General features: G+C 40.8%; 1 protein-coding gene across 1 annotated transcript in view; it reads left to right on the forward strand.

Moving 5' to 3' along the window:
- The window catches only part of SMG6 (SMG6 nonsense mediated mRNA decay factor), a 176,780-nt gene that overhangs the window by 143,475 nt on the left and 8,829 nt on the right, over positions 1-24,476 (forward strand). The window contains exons 14-15 of the mRNA XM_075196679.1: positions 15,551-15,727; positions 21,149-21,292. Coding sequence (XP_075052780.1) covers positions 15,551-15,727; positions 21,149-21,292 — 321 coding nt within the window. The remainder of the gene's footprint in view (positions 1-15,550; positions 15,728-21,148; positions 21,293-24,476) is intronic.

Consider the following 24,476-nt stretch of genomic DNA (forward strand, 5'->3'; position numbering starts at 1 on the left):
ACTGTCCTACTTTAGCCAACAGATAACATACAGCACGTGTACATGGGGAACTTGGTCAATGTGAGATTTTAGTTTGTTTTTTATTTTTGAAATGAACACTTAGAAGGTGAGAAATGTCAGTACAATTATGAGCTAATAAAAAAAAATGCTTGATTCTCAGAATTCAAAATGTTACATGAAAGATGTTTTCTAAGTTAGGACGAATACTTTAAAAAAATGTGACTAATGATATTACTCTATTTCTGTGATTTAAAAAATAGTCCCATCCAAATTAGAACGTGTGTGTGTATATATATATATATATGTATATATATGTGTATATATATATATATGTATATATATATATATGTATATATATATATATATGTATATATATGTGTGTATATATATATATATATATATATATATGTATGTGCGTGTGTATATATGTGTGTATATATGTGTGTGTATATGTATATATATGTATACATACATACATACATACATACATACATACATACATACATACATATATGCACGCACGACCCTATCTTCTGTGTAAGCGGGCAAGGGTGAAGGGTGTAGTCTTATATCTTCCTGGTCTTCGATTATCCTCACTGACAGCTAGAACATAAAAAAGAAGTCTCCGTGTTAATGTATTTTCATTGAAACAGCAGTGCTATTTGCTCTGTCCAAAACACACATTGTCAGTCCAAGAAACACTTCATTTATTTGTCTTCCTCGACGGATTACATACATCAAATTGGCGCTTTTAGTTTCTTTCCCGATGCTGCAGAAGTAAAAGGAAGTGCAGGATGCATGAGAGAGAGATAGTTGGCAGAGTTGGGCAGGAGCACAAGTGTAAAATGGAGATATGAGAAGAGGATTTGTGCTGCTATCTGCTCCCATACATGGGACATCTACAATCCGTACCAGCTCAGCATATGCCTCTGTGTCTTAACCTGTCCCATTTCTTTTTTTCTTTATTTCTTTTACACGTATCAACAGTGCATTGTCTGGCAATTATTTATATCGACCTCTGTATCTGTTGTAATGCTCCAAGCAGAAGATGGTAACATTTGTTGCCACATCTGATAGGGAGTAAATGCTTTTACTTTGCCAAGAAACACTTACACAGACTTTTTAGTCATTCATACTGTAAGAAAAAATGCACCTGTGTGTTCACAACCACCTCATACGAGTATACATACCAACTCTCCGGAACTTCCAGTAGACTCCCGACTTCCCATAACCAAATTGTGATCAACTGGAATAGGGACAGAAGACGCCTGACCAGTGGCAGAATTATCAGAATTTGCCATTGAAACAGTTTCCTGCCCATGTTGTCTGAATGTCTGTTTAGTGCTGTCAGTTATCTCCCAAAAAATGTGGAAATGCTGACCTTTTATAAAATGAATTAACAATGGATGACCTCTACACTCGCCCCTTTGCAAGATTTACAGGAACAAGAAGTGCGTTTTGTATTTAAAAGAAAACAAATTGCATTGATTTCAAGCAGTCCTATTACTAGAATCCATAAGATATTATAGTACAAATGCATTTTTTGTTAGATTTAATTTTTGAGCAGAACTTGTAAGATGTTGTCTTGAACTCTTGAAACATTTATGACGTGCAAATTTCTCTGTTTTACATCTCGACTTGTTAAAATTTCTGGGTTTTCATGACTAGGTGGCGGCAATTCAAGTTGAAAAAGTTTGCCCCCAATAAGAGGTGGTAGCAAGGAATTCCCTCGCTTGCCTAAGTGTGGGCTTGGTTTTTGCAAAAATTTTGTTTGGAGGAGCAGGACTATTAAAATAAATGAATGGAGAGTGTGCATTTAGATGCGCTTTGCTTTGTAGGAAGACACACAACCTTTTCTATTTTGCAACTTCAATTATGCACCAACAGAGATGACCGAGATCGTGTTTTGTCCCTAATCTTAGGATGCGCTTGGTACCATGCGTTTTCCCTTCTACAGAGAAGTGCATTTCTAAGCGCAATTTATCCAATATAATAAAAAGCTTCATGGTCAAAAATGAAAAATGTCAGACCTACAAGAAGTTCGGATGGCCTCTCACTCGGGATTCACTTAATCCATAAAGAAGAACAACTGAGCATTGTTTTAGAAAACCTAAAAAGTTTTATTTAATGAAAGCAGAGTCTGTAAAGTGGTAGGGTAGGGTGCAACATTTACACCCATTCACAGTGCACACACTTACCAGCTAACCTAAACTTTCTTCTAGTGTGCGGAGGATTCGCCAAAGACCGGCAAGAAGACTAGCAATTGAAGTGTGCTTAGCAGTCCATACAGCTCCCTAACATAAATTCTAAGTGCTTTGCATTGCACACCTACTCTGTCTGCTCTTGGGAAAACAAAAATACAGACGTGCAAAAATAAATATCTTTGACCTTCTGCACAGCAAGGTGTACCCCTAAAAAAAGAAACTGAGAAAAAGCCTCATTGACTCTTGTCTCCTTTCAATAGTCTTGTACAGAGAAACAAACTTGTTTTTGCACTGCTCAGTACAACTAGGCACATGAGTGCTCCTACCCTTTACTAGGCAAGGAATGCCTTCCGTCTGCCAAAATCCTTCCTGTCCACCAATGCAAAACTTGCTTCACAAACCCAGGTGAATTTCACCGCCAAAGAGGGTTTTGTGCTGCGCTTTGGAAGTTTGGCACTTTGTAAATGAAGCTTAGTATTTTATAACAGTGGAAACTTATTTTTTGGTTTTTTTTTATTACTATTACTATTAAAATAGTGAAGGGGATATTGAATTCTATGTAAATGGAGTGTGGGTGGTTGAGCGAGCCGGACTTTGTGATCTATAGGTACAAGCTCCAGTGATGTTGAACACTGATTTTGTGTTTTGGTTACCAAACTGGTTTTATACGTAGATAATAGGTCTGCATTAAAGTGTATAAAATCTGACCTGCCCGTCTTCCTTAGACCGTTCTTCTGTCTTGTTATACACCAGGACACTTATGAACCTAAACACACCCTAACATAAAGCTTTCTACTACTGACGTTTCTTATCTGAGCTGTGATGACTAAACCGATTAAAGAGAAAACTAATATATATTTCACTTGGCCATCATAAATGTAATTCACAGAAACTTTAACCACCTCACCCACATTTCCAGTTTCCAGAACCGATTGCACATAAAAGATCTCATGATAGGACAGATGTTGCCCTGATGATGCCATAATTTGTGGCTATATTTACTTTTAATACCAGTAAGTTAGAATGATTGCACTATTACCAGCACATTCACAGGGCAGTAAACTTTTCATGATCCCTTAGAACATGTGTCTTGCACATGAGAGGCTGACATAGGCTATTGAGACGTAATTTCAAGCATGGGCTCCACAAAATGACCTTTACAACAACCTAAATACCAGGACATATTTATTTTGGTATGATTTTAACTTCAATTTGTGTTGACATTGACATATATGATTTGAAAACCTTTCAGTTAAGTGTGAGCATGTTATTTGAAAGTGAATAGGTTGGCACACAGCTTAACTATAAAATCTTGCAGACATTATATAGGCAAAATAAATATAAATATAAATATGTCACCACAGACTAGAGGTAAATGTGCGTACCGGAAATAATTTAAATAGATGTTTATCTGCTCTGATTCTTATTGCAATCGCTATATATCTAATCTACTCTGTTAAATATCCAGGAAATAAGAAACAAATGGAAATACCGTATGGTGTAGTAATATTTAAAAATAATATTTAATATAGGTACATATAGATTTTATGCTCTCGCACAGAATAAAAAGTTTAAATGCTTATGTAGTTCTGATAAGTTGTCACAATGTCCCAATTCACAGTCACATAATTGTAGGATCAAGCATAATAGTAATCCAATCAAGTTTGAAATGGAGAGTCCACTATGACAAGCAGTATTGAGTGTGTGTGTGTATTTATATGTATGTGTAGACAGACGTAGGATTCAAATAAATTTACAACCGGTTCTCTGCGCTAATGACCATTTTTAAGTATGCAAAAATGTGTTTCCCCCTCAAAACACTGTGCCATGCCGCCTTTGCTGCCCCTCAAAACACTGTGCCATGCCGCCTTTGCTGCCCCTCAAAACACTGTGCCATGCCGCCTTTGCTGCCCCTCAAAACACTGTGCCATGCCGCCTTTGCTGCCCCTCAAAACACTGTGCCATGCCGCCTTTGCTGCCCCTCAAAACACTGTGCCATGCCGCCTTTGCTGCCCCTCAAAACACTGTGCCATGCCGCCTTTGCTGCCCCTCAAAACACTGTGCCATGCCGCCTTTGCTGCCCCTCAAAACACTGTGCCATGCCGCCTTTGCTTCCGTGGTTTCACTTGCCCTTTCTATCGGCTTCTTTCTTCTCTTGTCTTCTCTTCTTGTTTTTTTGCTTGCCACCGGCTCCTCTTTGCGCCGCTCCCCACTGAATGTCGGCCCGACATAGAGAGAGAAAGAGCTGTATATAGATATTTTTATTTTTTGATACTTTTTTGGGTGTCCAGTTTTGCCAGCAATCATAGATTGTGCAGAGCTGATCTATTTAAGCCAACAAAAGACCCAAAGGGGCAGTATGGTGTAGTCAATTCTTCTCATCAGCAAATGTTAGCTCTTTAAACGAAGTCACATTTGATTCTGACAGCAGCACTTAGATATAGCAGGTTGAGAATCATCGACTGTATGCACACAGTTTCAGGCTTGGTCATATTGTACGTAGACAGGGCAGCTGACCAAAAGACTCGCCATACATACTTTGAACAGTGAAGTCAGTGCAAGCATCCCTCTGAGCCTTCACCTGTGGCCTCCAGCTCCTTCCTGCATTGACAGATTTTTTTGTTATAGCTTGTAACACTTGTTTAAAATGTCTGCTGTTATGTTATTGCTGTTAATTGTATATTTGGCTAAATGTATTGTTTTAACTTATTACCGAGATTAAGGATAATGTGCGGCCCCCAAAGTGTTTCAGCTGCCTTCACTTTGACACAATATGTAGTCTCTGAACCCAGTAGGACCTCCCTATTAGATGCAGTTCCCATGGCTCTAACAGACTTGATAGACATGAGAGGAGTGATAAAGGTATTTAGTCCCATTGTGGTCACAAGATGACATCATCAAATGCTAAAGTACCTAGTGCTTCAACATTGAAGCAGACCTCCAAGTACTAGGAACCAAATAAAGTGAGCCCGGGACTAGGGGGCATCAGTGCACTCTGTAAAGTTAGAACATCATTTTAAGCTGTGCAGGCTTCAAAGGCCACTCGCTGTAGTTAGGCTGGTTATGTTGTCTGCCATCCCCACCCCCTACAACTAATTACATTTTCCAAAATTAAAATCTTCCACCACAGGTAGAACAAACATATCTTTAAGTAGCCTGTTAATGGATTAGATTTGTTTTTTTTCTTTTAGTGGTCAATTACGCAGCCCAAAATAATTTTATTAAGAAATAAATCTATTTGAATTGACCAATTACAAGCAGCATACACCGAGTTAGTTGTACACAAATGATGGTCTATCGTTTAGCAGTGAATGGAACAGACAGCGCTAGAGCCTTCCTGCTTTGTCGGATTGGTTTGTTACAGCTTGTAACACCTGTTTAAAGCACCTGCTGATCTGTTATTACAGATATCTTACGCTGATGAAATGTCTTGTTTTTACTAATTACTGGGTTTCAGGGTAAAGTGTGGCCCTTTTGAAGGTAAGGGGACTGCCCATGTGGCCCCTGAAGTGTATCAGACTGCCAATCACTGGTTTATGGTATCACTGAACAATTTTTCTGAACAAATTCACTGTGTAACTTTTTATCACTTCTCACCTACGCATTATTTATTTAATGATGGTATTGGACAACCTGATGGATGCAGGTAAGTGGACTGTATAAAGCTTTCATTATAAGAGTCAGATGGTGTGCCATATCCTCTCTTTGGAAGTTAAAGGTTAATAAATACTTATCATGCTAGAACAGTAGCGGCTATTCTCCAAAAGTGGAGGAAGCAGAAGACTGGTGGTAAGCTGGAATAAAAGTGGGTGATCTTTCTTACAGAGTATGCAGCGCGTTTGCCACTAATAGACCTCCACTTGATGCTACTTCTGGAGAATAACGATGGATAAGGGAGCTGTTCCCTCAGGCACATTACATTTATTGACCGAATGCAAAATAACAAATGTATGAAGCGGTTACACATTATTGGTACAGGCCGAGTGCGAGTCAAATGGGAAGGACTCGCACAGAATGAAGCATAAGACATGGCAAGGACCTAGGAGAAGACTGACAGTAGACAGACATGAGACATTAGGGAGAGACAACCCTGCCTGTGAGAGCTTACATGTGGCACAGAGTTCTAGACATCAGTGCGCAGGATGGAAAGTAGTTAATCTGCGCCACATAATAGGGACCCAGTGTAGACATTGGCAGCTGGGTTTTTGGCATATGTTCACAAAGGACTTTTCATGCCAGGCCAATCTGATCAGTTTTTATGAGGTGGTGCATTGCAATCTGGATCTTGGTAGTGCAGTGCATGTGATATTTGGATTTTAACTGTTCTACGTAAAATTGGTACTAAGACGCCAGTAAACTTATGTAACTTAACCCCAATGTGAGGCCTTATGGGTTACATTATTTTTTCTATAAGTCCTTGCAGCAGTTTTTCTGGTGTGACAGTTTGTATCAAAATGTAAATGCTTTGTACTTTACTCCAGAGATAAGTTTGTATTTGAAGGGCTAATAACAATGCACTATCTGGCTAGTATTAATCTGCATTCTGATGCTGTTAAATTGTACAGTCACCTCTGCTGCATTCCATCAGTGTATCATACTATGTTCTATTAGTGTATCATACTATGTTCTATTAGTGCATGCTGCCACCATTCATTCACCTGTATGTTCACCAGCTCATTGACACACTGTCTCTATTGTCACTCTTTATTCACCTGCAGGCGAGCTGTGGTATTATGAGAAGTGACTGACTCTAGAATGTGTACAGACATAGTTTCCATTAGTTTAAGAAATTGTTATCATGCATAAATAACTACCACAATAAGAAGCCGCAATGGCAGGTCACAAGGTCGCTGTGTTTCAGTATTGTTCATATGTGGTTGGCATATGTTGCTCTCTCAGGGCATGTTTAGTTTATTCTTATCATGCTACCTTCCTGTACCTAACACCAGTGCATTCACCTAGATCTCTACTAATATTAGCCCTCAAGCACTTTAACTTGTCATGTGGTACAGTGTTTCAAAGCAGCTTGTCAGGCAGTGTTATATTTTAACATGTCTTTCTTAAAGTCACCATTTCATTATAAACTAACTTAAAGAACAGTTACAGCAAGTAATGCAGCTATTTTATAGTAATGAACCACATAACATACCCGAAGTAACTAAAGTGTTTAAACATAAATATGTGCATGCTTTTACAGTAGGTTGTCCCGATAGGAGGGAAGAGGTGCTTTCCTGAGACCACAGAGAGTGTATTTGTGCATTTCTGTAGAGAAAGTGTGCAAGTCTGTGTGGATTAACGCATTCATGATTAAAGACGGTGATGTATAGCACAGGTAACAATTAAATCCCACTGATGTCAGGCTGATGACATGGAGGTGGGGGCCAGCTTGTATACTCATTGCCTTACTATTGACATGCATCATTTACATTAATGTCAAAATGAAGTCTTTCCTATGTAATAGGAAACAATCCACAAGTACTGCATAGACCGTGATAACTGCAGCACCCCAGCCACGCTCAGGAATTGACGAGTGCCTACTGCTCAAGCATTAAATCGTAAAGGAACTCCTATAATGTAATAGGATATTACAAATGATTAAAAAATCTTCAATCTACTTAAACAAACGCGATTGTTTTCTTCAGTTACTGCACCGTTTGTAGACATTCTTTGGCGATGTCTACAGAGCAGGTGCTGGGCCTCAGGTTATAAGAAGTAGTAATCTGAAATAAAAAGATATCTATATCTGCAAATGCATGTGAGTAAACTACCCCAAGTATCTTGTTCATGACTCATGAGCCCTTTGGCAGTGATTGCTGAAGAATGGTATATAGCACGAGAGCTTCTGGCATAATCATGGGAGATGGGCCATTTCTGATATTTGTATTTAGACATTTATTTTATGTTTAGATTTAGCTTTCTTTGTTTTATGAGTGTAATGGTACAAGCGTTGCCTCTGTACATTATGTTCGTTTGACATGAAAAAAAAAAACCACTTGAAAATAAAAATAAAAATCTTTCCATTAGTGATACAGAGCTGTAGTACATTTTCCCAGTAAAGCTGTCTCTAACTAGTAAAATTGTCAGGACCCCATATTCACTCCAGACATTGCTACAGCTGACATCTTCCAAGCTAACAGCAGGGAGACATTTAGTAGTAAACTGTGGATATTGAATTACTATTGATAGAGACTATTGGATGGTTCCCACTTGAGGCTTTTTTTGTAAGATTTAGGGGACTCTGTTTTAGCAGGGATGGGTGACTGAAACATGGGTACAGTAAGACAGCTTATTTATTCCCCTTATGTAATATTAATCCTCCTGTACTCCCTAGTCAGCAGAATGGCAGGCATCCGATGCCCAAGGCACTCTTGGATTAAGACAAATCCCTCTATCAAAATCCATGGGAAAGAAGGGAATACGAGTACATCCAAACTGCAGCCTCACAGAAGTGATTTTGGGCACAACAGTGGTTAGCACTTCTGCCGGGATCATAATTTCGATTCCTGACCAGGGCCTTACCTGTGTGGCGTTTGTATGTTCTCCCCATATTTGCGTGAGTTTTCTCTGGGTGCTCTGCTTTCCTCCCACACTCCAAAAACTTACCAGTGGGTTAATTGGCTGCTGACAAAATTAACCCTAGTCTGTGTGTGTGTGTGTTAGGGAATTTAGACTGTAATCTCCAATGGGGCAGTGACTGATGTGAGTGACAAATATTCTCTGTACGGTGCTGCATAATTGGTGGTACTATAATAAATTATTTCTTCTGCACACTGCTGCATCATCCAGTGTTTTTATAGACCTAGCAATGGGGAGCCCTGTGCATAAAAAATAATTATTAGATTAAGATGTACAGTCTGCCTCCCCATATAAAATGTCAAACCACTATTTCACTAACAGGAGTAGGGCTTAACTAATATATATATATATATATATATATATATATATATATATATATATATATATATATATATATATATATATATATATATATATATAATTTTTTATTTTATTTTAGTGATTGAAGCCTTCCATTATATTAGAGGAAACACAAAGTGCTTAATACATGTCAATGTAACGTAAATGTGGGGCAGATCTATGTGGTAGCGCCTTTACATCCTGAGGATTGCACCAGCATGCTACACTGTACTCTCACACTGCCTGTGTTAGATCTGTGCTTGTCCTCCATCATATCCTTCAGCAGAGGGGTCCTGTGCGTGAGCTGAACATTCTTGCAGCTGACGGCCCCCTCCTCCTCTTTAACCTCAGGCAGTATTTTGGCAGGGCACCTATTTCCTGCCAAAGATCGTTAGTTTAGGGGGGGGGGGGTGACCATGGCATCAAACAGGTTGACTGTGTGGGTTTTCTGCACACACGTGTTTTCTATTACCAGAGCCCAAGTAATGAAAAGGAAAGTCCTGGTACTCAGAGTTGAAGTAGGTTGCAGGCAGAGGTCACACGTAGGTCGGATCGCTGACACACACTGCGTGTAAATTTAGACCAGTAAGAGGAAACTTGTAGCTTTGCCGCAGGCACACTTCCTATGTGACAACACACGTCTGCTAGCTTCATGGTCTGCCTGGCACCCAGAGATCAGTGCCAGCCCACCTAGTTGCACAGTGTTCTCGTGTAATTGATAACGTGCTTAACAACCAGTGTTGATCGAGCTGTATGGCTGCAGGGAAGTGATTATTGATTTGTCGTTTCCGTTCCCTGGAAATCTTGATGTAGGCAGGAAATTAGGTGTACAGTTTTGCCAATGCTTTACAACGGGCTGGGATATCAGTAGAGTTTACCCCCTGAGTCGTGTAAGAATGGCTACACACCAGTCAAGGCACAGAATGATTTTATGTTGAAGATCATAAGTCAGCATGAAATAAGTAATAAAATAGATACGTGTATATAAAACACTGTACAGAATACAGTGTAATTGTGCAAAACTAGATCATTCTATTACTGTCTGATCGTTTATATTTGACTTGATTTAAACCATGATGTACATATCCAGCTCTGAGAGCTGTACAGGGAAATGCTTCATTTGTAAAACACTAAACAGATTAGCAAAATTGCCTGGCTGTGGTGTAAGTCCTGAAGTAGGAGGGTGATGTGTGGAGGGGTTTATAGGAAGTGGTATTAGTATGTGAGGGAGTAAGTTATGACCCGAGTGAGCTGCCCTGGTTATGTTGCGGACAGTTTTTATAGAAGGAAGTGATTACGGAACAGTTAATGTGCAGCTGCCTGTGAGTTATTCAGAGTGAGTAACAGAATCCCAGGAATCCTGCAGTGTGTCAGGAATGGTACAGGGTGATGGACAGCAGCATCACATAGTGCTTGCAGGAGAACTGGGATAATACCATCATGGAAATGTGTGCTATAAGTTCTTATAAAGTGCAGCTATTCAGTCAGTAACACGATGTTGGTAAGTGGTAGCTGATGTGATGGACGAATTGAGTGGTACTGTGCTGTATTTGCAGAGTGCAAATAGGATATTTATTCTGAAATGTTACCAAAGAGTAGCTCCTCACAGGAATAATACTATAAAGTCACTATGGTACTTAATAAGTATAGGTTATTTTAACCATGAGCAAGAGCTTTGTAATTGGCCTGGCTCATAAACATATAAAGTAGATCTGTAGCCACATGCTCAGCTCTAGTCAGCCAAGTTGTGTTACGTTTTTTCTTTTACTTTCTACCAAATTGGTCTGACAGTGAAACATGCAACGTCATTGGTTACATTCAAAACTTTGACCAAACTGCATATATTAACCCCTCTTATTAGGATTTTATTTCCACTACACCAATGTTAATAGATGTAAACTGGTTGTCTGGGCATGAATTGCCTTAGTACCTTAACCTGTACCCATCACGAGCCTTTAATAATATTTTGTGCTTTAACTCATCTTATGTTAATAGTTTGGCCTTTAAGTGCACGAAGTACTAAGATCTATTATGTTACACCACCCCCCTCTTAAGTAACTACCCTAACTGGAGTAGCCACCACCCGACATGGACAGACAGAGTGAGCAGAGTATTTGTGGCGCTAAATTCTACAGTGGGTGTAACTTTTAACTTCATAGGATGAAGTATGCAAGGAATATAACACCTGATTGGACAATGCTTTTACCAGTGAACAAGCTAGGTGATTGAATGACCTCTCCTGGCCATAGGAGGGGGGCCCTAGGAGGGGTTAGTTATAGGGGGAGGACTATGTTTCATTTGACTTGTCTACTATGGGCACACAGGACTCCTACAAGTTCTTGCAACTACCACATGGCTTTACATAGTGAAGGTGCAAATTGATTGTTAGAGAGGGTTACATTGCAAAGCCAGTTCACGCCTGTCACTGAAAATATCCATACTAATGGGTATATCAGCTGTAATGTGTAATACTAATACCTAGTTGTGCCAAATTGTCACTGTTTCTTGATATTGTCCACAGTTATGCAAATATATCCATGATGACGCCCTTTAAATACAGCATATGGGGAGTGCTTCTAAAACATTCATTTTTGCTCACTCCGGGCCTCATTTAGAGTTAGGGGTAAATCCATTTACAATTTGGCAACTTGGCAAAGCTATATTGTACTGCTGATGGTGAAGGGAGGGGGGGTATGAAATATGTGGACAGATATGTATTTGTGAGCTGGGCTCCTTCCAGCTCAACTCCTAAATTGCTGTATAAAAATAAAGCCATCCAGTATTTTGTGCTATATTCAAAAGCAGACAGTATTTTTTTAACATGGTTTGTCTGGGTGCAAATTTGCACCCTTTGATTTATTTATTTTTTTAATTTAAGCCCGAGGTGCGTGTGACTCCAGTCACCCAGTGCAGGGCGGTGACTGTTCTGGGCACTTGGGACATTGAACCCTTCTCTAAAAGGAAAGGGCCCCAATCCTCCCCATCCTTTAGGAACCATAAACCCCCAGAGAGGGACAAGGGTTTTCAGGCGCTCCTTTGCTGAAGCTAGAGTCCCTTGACATCCCCGACCTCTGGAGCCAAAATGCCCCTTAGCAAATCTTCGGCAGGCAACCTTTTTTCCCCCAGGTAGAGAGAACCTTCCCCCAGAGGAAGTGACTCTTCAGCTGCCACAATACGGAGGGATCCTCCTATAAGGGCCTATACCCAAACACCTCTTAAACATGAAAGAACAAGATGACCAACATAAAACATTTTTTTAAAAAACGTGCTTGGTGCAAGTGTGGTGTCAATAAATAGTGCCAAGTAAGAGCTTCTTGGTCGGGCATATGAAAAAATATTCCTGCCCCCGCCAAAAGGCTAGTGCAAAGGAAAAATGGTGCTGCCTGAAACTTAATAGTGCTTAGTGCAAAGTCCTTACTCTGTGCACCTGGCGGACCCATCAGAGCATTTTCAGGCACTCCCTGGCTCAGGTAGTCCCGGGGGCACATAGCACCTCAGGCAGCCGGCCACTTGGCCAGAGGACCAGGTGACGGCCCATCACCTACAGGGGACGCTGCATATATGGTCATCTACACCCAATCTTAGCCAAAAGGCTGAGAAATGTTTGCACCCTTTAGCCTTATTTGCTCTTAACTTTAAATGAGGCATTCAGTGTTTCCCTTTTGATGAAGATTAAATTGAATAACTGTTCTGCAATATAGCGTATACAAGATGATCATTTTTATTATGGTCAAAATGTACCTCAAAATTATCATGCAGCCGGTTTTATAAATAGGGCAGCATCAAAGACATTGATTATAAAGACAAACATGGTATAATTCACTTTGTACTTAACACTTAAGAAATGCTTTCTTCTTGCTTTCAGTGTAAATGAATAGGTCAGCAAAAATCAAGTCATTTTAACGAAAAATGTGTAAGTCTTGTACATTATTTAGCAATGTTCAAGAAACAATATTTGCCCATTGTGATCTTCAAATATACTTGGCAACATGCTAGGGATAAATACTTATCCACAATGTAATGACATAGGTGTATATTTGCTCCACTCTTGTGTTTTATGGAGCTTTGGACAAAAGATAATCTTGCATTATGATCTTATAATTTTAAAATATGCTGCTTCTAATGGGATGACTCTGCTTGTGAACAACCCAATCTTTTAACAATGAGCGGCTATAGAACTTGACTGAATTGCAGTAAAATGTAGAAACGAAAATCTACAACACCAATAAAAAAGTGAAGGCGGAAAAGATCACGTGTACACTATAGCAATAAAAAGTATAGTGTTTTAGCAGAAAGTTTATATAAGCTCTAGCTAGTAAAAGGAATAAAACGTGGGTATGAATAGGACTTAACAATTTATTTAATTATTTGCAACACCCTCTTGCAACCCTTTGGCGTAGTCCCTCATACAACAACACGCCTGACATTTGAAATCACCAGGGGTTCAATACTTGTGGTCCCTGCTGTACCCTGGTAGTGAGCTTCCATAACTGTCTATCAGCACATTGACACATAGAAATACAGCACTAGAAATGACAGCTAGAAAAATGACATCTAGCTTCTGGTTGAATGGGCGCCTAGAGTCAAATGTCATTTCTAGCATCCATTTTGTCCCTTTTCCAGTGCTTATTTACCAAAGCTTTATAGCTACAAAGATCCACACTGATCATAAATTATGAAACCCTGCATAGGCAAACCGAGGGGGGGTTTTCTAGTGCCTGGAACCCCCCCCCCCCCCCCCCCCCTCCAAGCCTGGGGCACTGTATAATTGAGGTGGCTGAACCCTGCTCCCGCTTCACACAGCGCCGCTCGAAAGGAGAGCTGCATGCACCTAACAGTAGTGCACACAGCAGTGCCCATGTATATTATGGGGATAGGGAGAGTTGGAGAGCAGCCAAGCACTGTCTAAAATTATAGCCACGCCCCCATGCATGCTGGTCACGCCCACTGGCGGCGTAGTGTGGAAACCCCCCTCTGCAAATCCTGTGTTTGCCACTGCCCTGCTGAATTGAGTAAACATGTGTTCCAGCGATGGACCCCCCCAAAGTGCTAGTGTGTAGGAGGAGGCGAGAGGTTAAACAAAAATTCTGCCTATTATTCGCGCTAGGAACCACTGAGATGGAGGGCTGCATTGTCGTGAGTATAGGTTCAACCTACAAAATGGCTGCTTCCTAGGTGGTGACAGGTTTTACTTAAACATGGAAAACCCTTTAATAAGTACGAGAACCCCAGTAAGGACACATTCGTAATACAAAGGAAAATGTAACCTTAAACAACTAGAAAGAAATTTGCTTTTATAATTCCATAACAAGCATGTAGCAGAAATGTGTTTTGTAATAGAGGTAAACGTAGCGGAGCTGATTTGAACAAGCGGATTCAGTCAGATTTGGTTATCCACCTGTGTAGAAAATTGAACAATCACCTGTGACTTTAATTTTTCCAAAATTCTTTCATTTGGGGTCTTTTGTGTGGACATGTATAAATAAACTTGCATTAAAACTCACATACATATGTGAATGAGACCATATACATAGTGAAATTAAAAGTGTAATAGTGACTCATCAGACATGGGAATTGAAATGTGTGGTGAAAATAAAAATAAATATGGTATTAAAATAGAACTGCAGCAGAAAATTGTTTACTATGTTGTAGAGGAGAGTGAATTGTATTTGATTGCATTTCCTTTAATGTTAGAATAGCTCAGGATACAGAGGAAGTTATTCAGAAGTTTCTAACTGCCATATTTTTGTGAAAGTCCATCCCACTTCCATAGTGATTGACTTCAGTCAGAACCAATATAACAACATAGTACTCCACCAGAGAGAGAGTCATTGCAGCTGTTGGCAAAGGCTGAGATTGTACAGCAGACGCTGGTCAATGTAAACCTTTAATACGTTGTGTGTGCATAAATGTCTTGTATGTAGATGTACAACGTATTTAAATCTACAAAATTAGACTGCATGTGATCTGTGGGGAGAATATTGACATAGCCTAGGCTAAAATTATTGTTATTGTCTTTCAGCCTGTCCCTCCAGCCGTTGTAGAACTATTACCAGAGGCTTCCAGAGCCTGCAGGGACTTGTAGTTCTACAACAGCTGGAGTGTCATAGGCTTTCTTTCTCGTGCCTACATGGTCTCCTGACCGAATGGTGCCTGATATCCTGTACACATGCCAAACCTCTGTACATTTTATTAGTTATTGGTATTTAATAACTTTTTGAAACAAATGCTCATTGCTCGCAGAATACTCTTAAGATTTACCAGTAGGATCTCGAAGGCCACACGCATTCTGCATCTTAACTACCGGTCGTGTAGTATTAAATTTACTGACAGATTCAAAGGGTTAACGAAACACTTGGCCTCTATTTCTTCTGCCTCTGCTCAGTGTTTTCCTTTCTCATTATCTATTCTCCCTCCTTCTCCCCCTCTAGATTATTGCTGCGGATTGTAAGCGGGTCACAGTACTGAAATATTTCCTGGAAGCACTGTGCGGACAAGAAGAGCCTCTGCTGGCATTCAAGGGTGGAAAGTATGTGTCAGTGGCACCCGTCCCAGACGCCATAGGAAAGGAAACAGGAAGCCCGGAGGGAAACAAACTGGAAGATCAGGTATTGGTTAAAAAGTGGGGGAGACTGGGGTTTACCCACTGAGCCAGTGGTAAGATATACAAGCAAACCAGAAAAAACAATATATCTCAGGTTTTCATTATTTCTTTGAGACAATTGGATTTTTAAGTGATGTGCCAAGTATGTGCCACAGTCTGTGTCCCTGTGCCAGTCTCTCTAGTGCCTATACAGATATGCCACCCCCCATGATTCTTTCATGTATCATCTTAATGTGTCCCTGCCTCTACACCACATCCATCATCTGTGCTATTATTTTCATTTCAAGACTCTTCTTTTTTTTCTTTTTTTTTTAATAATAATAATGTGTTGCAGCCGAGACAGGGGAATGAGAAGAGAAGGAGGAGGGGGTGTTGAGTTCAGATTGGGGATAAAGTTTGTGGGCGTATATCTTGGTGCTGCTCACATTGTGAAGTCTATCTGACACGTACAGGAAGAGCTGACAGCACCCATCCCTCTACCCCCTCCACTGAACCCAATCTGTCCCTCACATCCTGATCTGATTAAGGAGTTTGAGGGAAAAGCACCACTCAACCTCCCATGTACTTGTTCGCATCTAGCGATGCACAGTGTACGCTTCAGGGGCAGCCATATGTGATCACTGAGTCTTATTGTATTATACATAATCCAGCCCTTCTGTATTGTTTATGTAGAAATGTGTGGTCAGACACCCATGACATGCACAAGCTTTATATAGTTACCGAAAACAGAATTGGACAGCTGTTGTGGAACTACAAATTCCAGCATGCCCTGGCAGTGACATCCGTTTCTGAGCCCCAGTCTGCTATAGTTTGGTCAAGAAGAAAGAAACGTGAAGGCTTACTTTGTAAAGCACACGTAGATCATTAAAGTTTCTGGAGCATTCAGCGCTCTGTTCACGGTGGTCCAAGGAAATGTGAATTGTACGACAGACTGATCACCCTCTTATTTGTTGGCATTACCAAAAAAATGCTACATAGTTCTGTGTGAATTGCACAAATGTGTTGTCAGTCAGCTATTTACTTTCTAGACTGATCACAGCTAAATATGGTAGTACATTTGCTCTTTGCTGTTAAAGCTATACTAACATTTTCCTAGGCAGAGCCAGGGGGCTGCTAAATGCAAAACCAGCAAATTAATTTTTTGTTAAGCATCTGCAAATGGCTGCGGAATGAAATAAATCCCTTGATTTCGACTTGTGTTTGGTCCTCCTGATTATTCCACCCCCCCCGGCTTTCGGCTGAGGCTGTGAGAAGCAGAGGGGCGCTAGGAGAAACAGCTACATGAAGCAGCTCCTGGTTTTCTGGGTGCAGACCACATTGAGAGCGGTTTCCTAGGTGGTAGCACATAAAGTATATCTGGTTGCCCATTGCGATGTTAGAGGCTGTGAGGTGTTCATAAAAGACTTGTGTGAAATGAATGAATTTACAAGTATGGTTCTCGGTAGAGCACCATATCTCTAAAGTAGGGTGCAAAAGAAAATGTTAACTTCCTGTGTCTTGTTGCATAAGAAGTTGAGCTTTTTACAAACAGGCGGTGCCTATTGGCAGGACTGCGGCTTGGTGTTGCACTTGTCCTGTGCCAACGTGATGTAGGATAAGCACGTGGTGTCTTTTTGTGGACAGTCATAATGGGGTCATTACACTTCTTATAACCCATATTTTCCATATTTGCTCATTCACATCCAGCAGCTATTTTTTTTTTATAAATGTACTTCACTGCCAGCGTCAACATACACAACTCTCTGAAACGATAAGTGGCTGTGATAAGAATGATGAATAAGACCAAATTAACCAGGCGTCACAAAAATCTCCAATGTCACATTTTCATGCAGATAGAAAATCTGGGGGGGGGTAAATATATCAAGCTGAGAGTTTTTCAGCGGGTTTGAAAAACCAATCAGATTCTAGCTATCATTTATTTAGTACATTCTACTAAATGATTGCTAGAATCTGATTGGTTGCTATAGGCAACATCTGTACTTTTCAAACTCGCCGAAAAACTCTCAGCTTGATACATTTACCCCCTGGTCCTTCCTGATACTAAGCAGACTGAGAGGCTCCAGGTATCTTTGTCACAAATGAAAATCCAGCAGTAGCCATGTGCAGACCACTCATAACATCACTTTCATATTTGATACTACATCAATGGAAAACCATTTACCTCACCTACAGCTTAATAAACCTAAGGGTAAAATGTCTGTGCGAGCACATATTGCACATCTGTAAGAATGTTTATATGTTAAATTCATTTTCTTGGAAATCACAGAAATCAAATCCAAGATGGATCCCACTTCATGTCAGAGTCCACTTCAGCAAGTTTCTGCTGAAATGAATCTATACTTCTATATAACTCCTGAGAAGTTGTTCAATGGACAACATTTAGCTGGGAGCAGTTAATTTTCTCACGAGCCGACTACCAGACGCATTGAACTTGTGACCCCTCGCTGACACTGGGGTGTCCCCTCCTCCTTTCACTCACACATAGTCGTTAATGCCCTTAGTCATTTGGTAAGTGAGAAGTTCCCCTTTGGTTAAGGGGCGGGACCCTGGCACCCAGCATCTTACGAAAGCTGAACACACAATCTGCATACCCTTTTGACTAGCACTTGACCTCTCAGAAGTTAACCAGGAGCCACATTTAACTCCTGATCTCAACAGACTCTTACCACATGCTAGCTGAAACACCTCTTTCTAAACCTCTGCTGGAGATGAGCTACCCAGAGAGAAGGAAGTGAGAATGAGCTGTGTGTGAGCAGGCTGCCTTCCTCCTTCCCAGGATGAACTTGGGGAAGGGGGATAGCCATGGACAGTCACTTGCACGAGCTGCCACTATTGTAGATGCTTCTCACCATATACCTGTTTACAAGTGGTCCTGTCACCAGGAATTACAATTTTTCTATAGTACATCAAAAATAATTTTTTTCATTGTAACCAGAAGGCAGGATGTTCAACTGTTTGAAAATACAGGTGGGGCAAGGCTGAGAGGATGAAGAGGAGCAGCAGCTTAGTGGTTAACTGACATAGAGACTTGCTGGTGACCTTGGTTCAGATCTGTGGTCGGCTCCTTATGACGTAGGGCAGGTTACTATAGGGGGTATTCTGAAAATGTGTTCAACATTATCTTTGATTTGACGATCATACAATTCCCCAGTTATTTAGGATGCGAAATGTCCATTTTGTATTCCTTAAAAGGTACTTTATCTTACGCTTTCTTAAAAAAAATAAAAAATATCTATTTTGTTATCATGGACTGTGGTGTCTGATGAGAAATTTTGAATAAAAAACATCAGCATTATGTATATTCTAGAAAAAGTTATTTATTATGGTGTTAACTAAACCACTATTTACTAATTAGCATACAAGCATTATAGAATATGGAGTACAGCGAACACAGTCCTAAAGACATGGCAACGCTTCCATTACTTCGCTGATATCCCCCTGTCTCCCAGTGTCCAAGACATCAAATTCTAGTGTGTAAGCTCTAATGGGCAAGGAAACTCCATGAATAGAGTTCTGTACAGATCTGTGTTAATTTATATGTTTGTGTAAAAAAAAAATAAGACTTCACAGCTTTGCTGCTGTTGCTGTGAGTCACAAAAAGTGTAAGAACGGTGGCTAAGTAGTTAGCACTTCTCCCTCACACCACTGGGGTCATGAGTGCAATTCCCGACCATGGCCTTATCTGTATGGAGTTCGTATGTTCTCCCAATGTTTGCGTGGGTTTCCTCCCACACTCCAAAAATATACGAATAGGTTAATTGGCTGCTATCAAAATTGACCCTAGTCTGTGTGTATGTCTGTGTCTGTGTGTATGTGTATATTAGGGAATTTAGACTGTAAGCTCCAATGGGGCAGGGACTGATGTGAATGAGTTCTCTGTACAGCGCTGCGGAATTAGTGGCGCTATATAAATAAATGGTGATGATGAAGAACTCAGACTGCATAATAAACGCTGTTGTGTTTAGAGCACTAACAGTTGGACAAAGGGCCTGTTTGATCAGGTTTAAATGTAAATGGCATTTTAACAAAATTTTATATTGGCGATGTTAGCGTGTTTTTTCACCAGAGCCTTTATATCTGTTGTGCGAAGCTTGCGGGTTTTTTTGTTTATTTTTTCTTTTTTTATGTATTTCTATTGTAGACTTGCCTTCCCCGTATAAAATTACGTTTCTACAACATCCATTTTGGATTGGTCTACTTCACTGTTTTTTAAAAAGATACTTTTAAAAGCTTCTGTAGTTTTCTTCTTTCTAAAACTAGTAGTGCCCCTTGGAAGGTTTCTTGTAGTGTTCTAGAATGCCAGTGCTGTGAGTGAGCGACTTAAAGTTGTGATGATGATTGGAAGAATCCCCATGACAAACGCAGTTGCTCTACTAACCAGATACCCAATGCGTATAATACAGGTCCATGCAATGGGTGGTATGTTAAACCTCCCTTATAAATGTATCTTAAAATGTTGTCAACATAAGTAACATACCCACAGTCTATCCCGGACCAATGTGGCTTGATCCATATCCTAAACAAATAGCATAGGTCTATGCTGAGATCCAACCCTCTTAATATCTAAATGTTTTTTCTTTTTTTATGTGTTTTGTGTCATTCACATTTTCAATTATTAAAATATATTAACCCACTAAAATGTGAAGTGGTGAAGTGATGTAGCTGTAGAAAGCTTAATACCATGTAGGTGGTGCTTCGTCTCGAAGACTCCTTTCCTCCTGTCCCTCACTGTGAATGAATAATAATTCATACGTATATCCAGTGGTGGAAGTGGGGGTGTATACGGAGATGAGCTACACCGCTACTACTTCTACCATTGTAAAACTAGTACATTCCATTCACTAATATTGCCATTACATTTTTTATACTGTTACTTCTAAGTTTTCATACCATCATCACCATTTATTTATATAGCGCCACTGATTCCGCAGCGCTGTACAGAGAACTCACTCACAACAGTCCCTGTCCCATTGGAGCTTGCAATCTAAATTCCCTAACACACACACACACACACACACACACTAGGGTCAATTTTTGATAGCAGCCAATTAACCTACCAGTATGTTTTTGGAGTGTGGGAGGAAACCGGAGCACCCGGAGGAAACCCACGCAAACACGGGGAGAGCATACAAACTCCACACAGATAAGGCCATGGTCGGGAATTAAACTCATGACCCCAGCGCTGTGAGGCAGAAGTGCTAACCAATAAGCCACCGTGCTGCCCCACCACTTTTAAATGTCCACTTTGATCACTGCATATATCCCCATCTGTGGTGTGGATTACAACATGCCAGTTGTTTGCTTATTTGTCCAATGGAAAGATTAGTCACTGATAAAGGAAATCGTTCCGGTAATGCAGAGAAGTGCATTTCATGCAAGTGATGCACAGTAAATCTGACTGTTTCTAAAACTTTATTTACACCAGGATGATGTAGTGATTGAAGAGTACGTAGAAGACTCTGAGACGGAGAGCAGCGGCACAGAGCGTGATTTCCGAGAGCTGCGTGCCAAGAAGCAGGTGCTGGCCAGGAAAGTTGAGGAGCAGAAACGTCGACAGCAGAAAATTCAGGTATCCCTTGGGAAGAGGGTAGTAGTGGAAGAATTGTATATCTGGCAATGGCTGATCCTGTTTTATCTTGAAGACATTGGAGTAAACTGTCTCTAACAGAATATCAGGGCAATTGTTATCAATGTGTCAAATTGTTATCAGTGTAGTTCCCCTCTGGTTGGGCAAATGAGCTAATGGACATTAAAAACGAACTGGCCTGTTCACGCAGTGCCCATTCTAGAAGTAAAGACTGGAGAACGTATCGCAGAACTGCAGAGACATCTGTAAAGTCAAGGTTGTAAGACAAGGTCATAATATGAAAAGAATATTTCATTTCAAATATGGAAATAATTATGTTTTGTTTAAACAATCGCATTGATGCATTTAATTGTTTACAGGTATGTATTGGAATCTTAGATCTAGTACTCCCTCATCATTCACTCATGTGGTTAGTTGTACATTTTAGTGCATAGTAATCAGAATTTGCTTGGTGGTATAAGTGAGAGTAACGGATTTAAGGGAGTGCTGTAAATATATAAGTATGATAAAATAAAGTCACACATCTCCGTAAGCTAATGTTTTAAGTTTAATGAATGTTCAAACGAATATTACATTTACGTTTTATCCAATATTTAAAGACCTATTTTGAAATTCATATATATAATAGCTAAGAACTTGCTTATACTGACTGCTAAGATATTTGTCAGTCAGGTATGTAAGTGTAGGGGTGTACCACAGCCCACTCTGGTCCTTCTCCCCGACAACAGCCATGCAGGAGGAGGTGGGTAGTCAGTCAGGGTATGTAAGTGTAGGGGTGTACCACACCCCACTCTGGTCCTTCTCCCCGACAACAGCCATGCAGGAGGAGGTGGTAGTCAGTCAGGTATGTAAGTGTAGGGGTGTACCACACCCCACTCTGGTCCTTCTCCCCGACAACAGCCATGCAGGAGGAGGTGGGTAGTCAGTCAGGGTATGTAAGTGTAGGGGTGTACCACACCCCACTCTGGTCCTTCTCCCCGACAACAGCCATGCAGGAGGAGGTGGTAGTCAGTCAGGTATGTAAGTGTAGGGGTGTACCACACCCCACTCTGGTCCTTCTCCCCGACAACAGCCATGCAGGAGGAGGTGGGTAGTCAGTCAGGGTATGTAAGTGTAGGGGTGTACCACACCCCACTCTGGTCCTTCTCCCCGACAACAGCCATGCAGGAGGAGGTGGTAGTCAGTCAGGTATGTAAGTGTAGGGGTGTACCACACCCCACTCTGGTCCTTCTCCCCGACAACAGCCATGCAGGAGGAGGTGGGTAGTCAGTCAGGGTATGTAAGTGTAGGGGTGTACCACACCCCACTCTGGTCCTTCTCCCCGACAACAGCCATGCAGGAGGAGGTGGGAGTCAATCAGCAGCATCAACTCCCCACCCACACTCACAATAACTGAGTTCTTCCTGGACAGCTGGGTGTAGTACAAGTTTCAAATGGGATCTGTATAATTAACAAATATATATTCGAGCGAGAGAAACATATATTCTGACACATTGTTTAATATATACTTTACAACACAGTTTAACACTAACTAATATTCAATCTAGTTGGATTTACGGTGTATAACTATATATTGAACCTCCCATTTATTTAGTATATGGAAAACACAAGCTTAAATTCTGCTTCACTTATTATCACCTTCAGTCTTCAGCCCAGTGACAGTCGTCAGATCCACAAGGACCCTTAGAGATTAGGTAGGCGGAGCTGCTGTCACATGACATGTACATCATCTCTATCTCAGCCCCCAGGCACGGGCAAACACAGGGTTTCTACAGGACAGTTTCCGATGTTTGTCACAATACCTGTTCTGTTAGATTAGTACCTTAATGCTTTATTCTTTGAATAAAGTGAAGAACATGTATCGCTCACCTGAGTAGAGGTGGGTAGATGCGGGTTTCATGTGTACACTAAATGGCTGTGTGCTGCCTCCTTTGTTAATAAGCAGAATGTGGTGTAGATGAAGGGGTTAGGGGCCCCTGCGTAGCAGTAATAGGCTGCATAGCTCCTGCCTTCCTCTGCAGCCCCATGACATCGCTGGGGTTCCCAGATTACAGAAAACTTAGGATGGCGTCAATTAACAGTCTATGTGTCCTGGAGGTGGTGATTTAGCATTGTGGGGTTTCTATTCAACTAAAAACACTCCACTAATTGTGCGTCTCGCATACAAAACTAGTCCTACTGAAGAAGGCAGCTCCTCACCCACTTCATGACTGCATTAACAGGGAACATTAAATATGGCTTTATTGCAGAAAGAAAGGGATTTTCTCCATACAGGTTCACTAGACATAAAACAAAACAAGATGGGATTTTCACTTATAGTTGACGTAATCTATAAATACACAAAATGGCCACAGCGCGGTGTAATATCCGCTTTGGTTCTGCCATTCACCTCAATTTGTGTGTGTCCGGATTTCTGCCAAAGGCTTGGGCTCTCTGATGTTTGCTGAGTGAGGTGATCAGAAGGCCAGTTGTTTGCTCTATAGACCAATGGGAAATATTTGCTGCTGATAATGGAAATCTTGACCCTAAGGGGTTCTTAACTTGTTTTGTGCCATGGACCCCCTTTGGCAGTCTGGTGACGCTTATGGACTCCTCATTGTAGTCCACAAGGCTTTTTGCACCAGATATGATCTGGAAATATCTGTAATTTCTATTGGTGACAGTCACAGGTATTGTGAATACTATTGTGGTTTGTCACCTACATTCATAATTAAAGGAAATGCTAAATTTCAGTTGGGGAAAATAGTTTATTCCCATCCAAATTCACAGACCTCCAGAAATCTATACACTTGCTGTGCAGAAGGGTGCATGGTCCTTTCCATGGTCCAGGAAACTAGACTTTGGTTACAGCTCAGGGTGGGTGGGGGTTTGAGGTCTCGTCATCTACTTTTAATAGAACCCATTTTGAACCTCAATGTCACACTTTGAGGAGACGCGCACTTCCATCAATGTAGAAAAAGACTTCAGATACACAAGTAAAATACCGTTCTGATGTCATTTCACTCTCATCATTCATTTAAGCAATAATTGTAAATGAATGAAATGGGGGCTCTAAAGTAGTTGGAGCTTGGGCTTTGCTGTGTCACCTATGTGCACTTCTAGGCTGTGGGGGCATGAACGGAGTAGGTGTGCACCTTCATGTACACGTAGAGGACACATCCATTCA

This window comes from Mixophyes fleayi, chromosome 2, assembly GCF_038048845.1.
Source record: "Mixophyes fleayi isolate aMixFle1 chromosome 2, aMixFle1.hap1, whole genome shotgun sequence".
Classification (NCBI taxonomy): Eukaryota; Metazoa; Chordata; class Amphibia; order Anura; family Limnodynastidae; genus Mixophyes; species Mixophyes fleayi.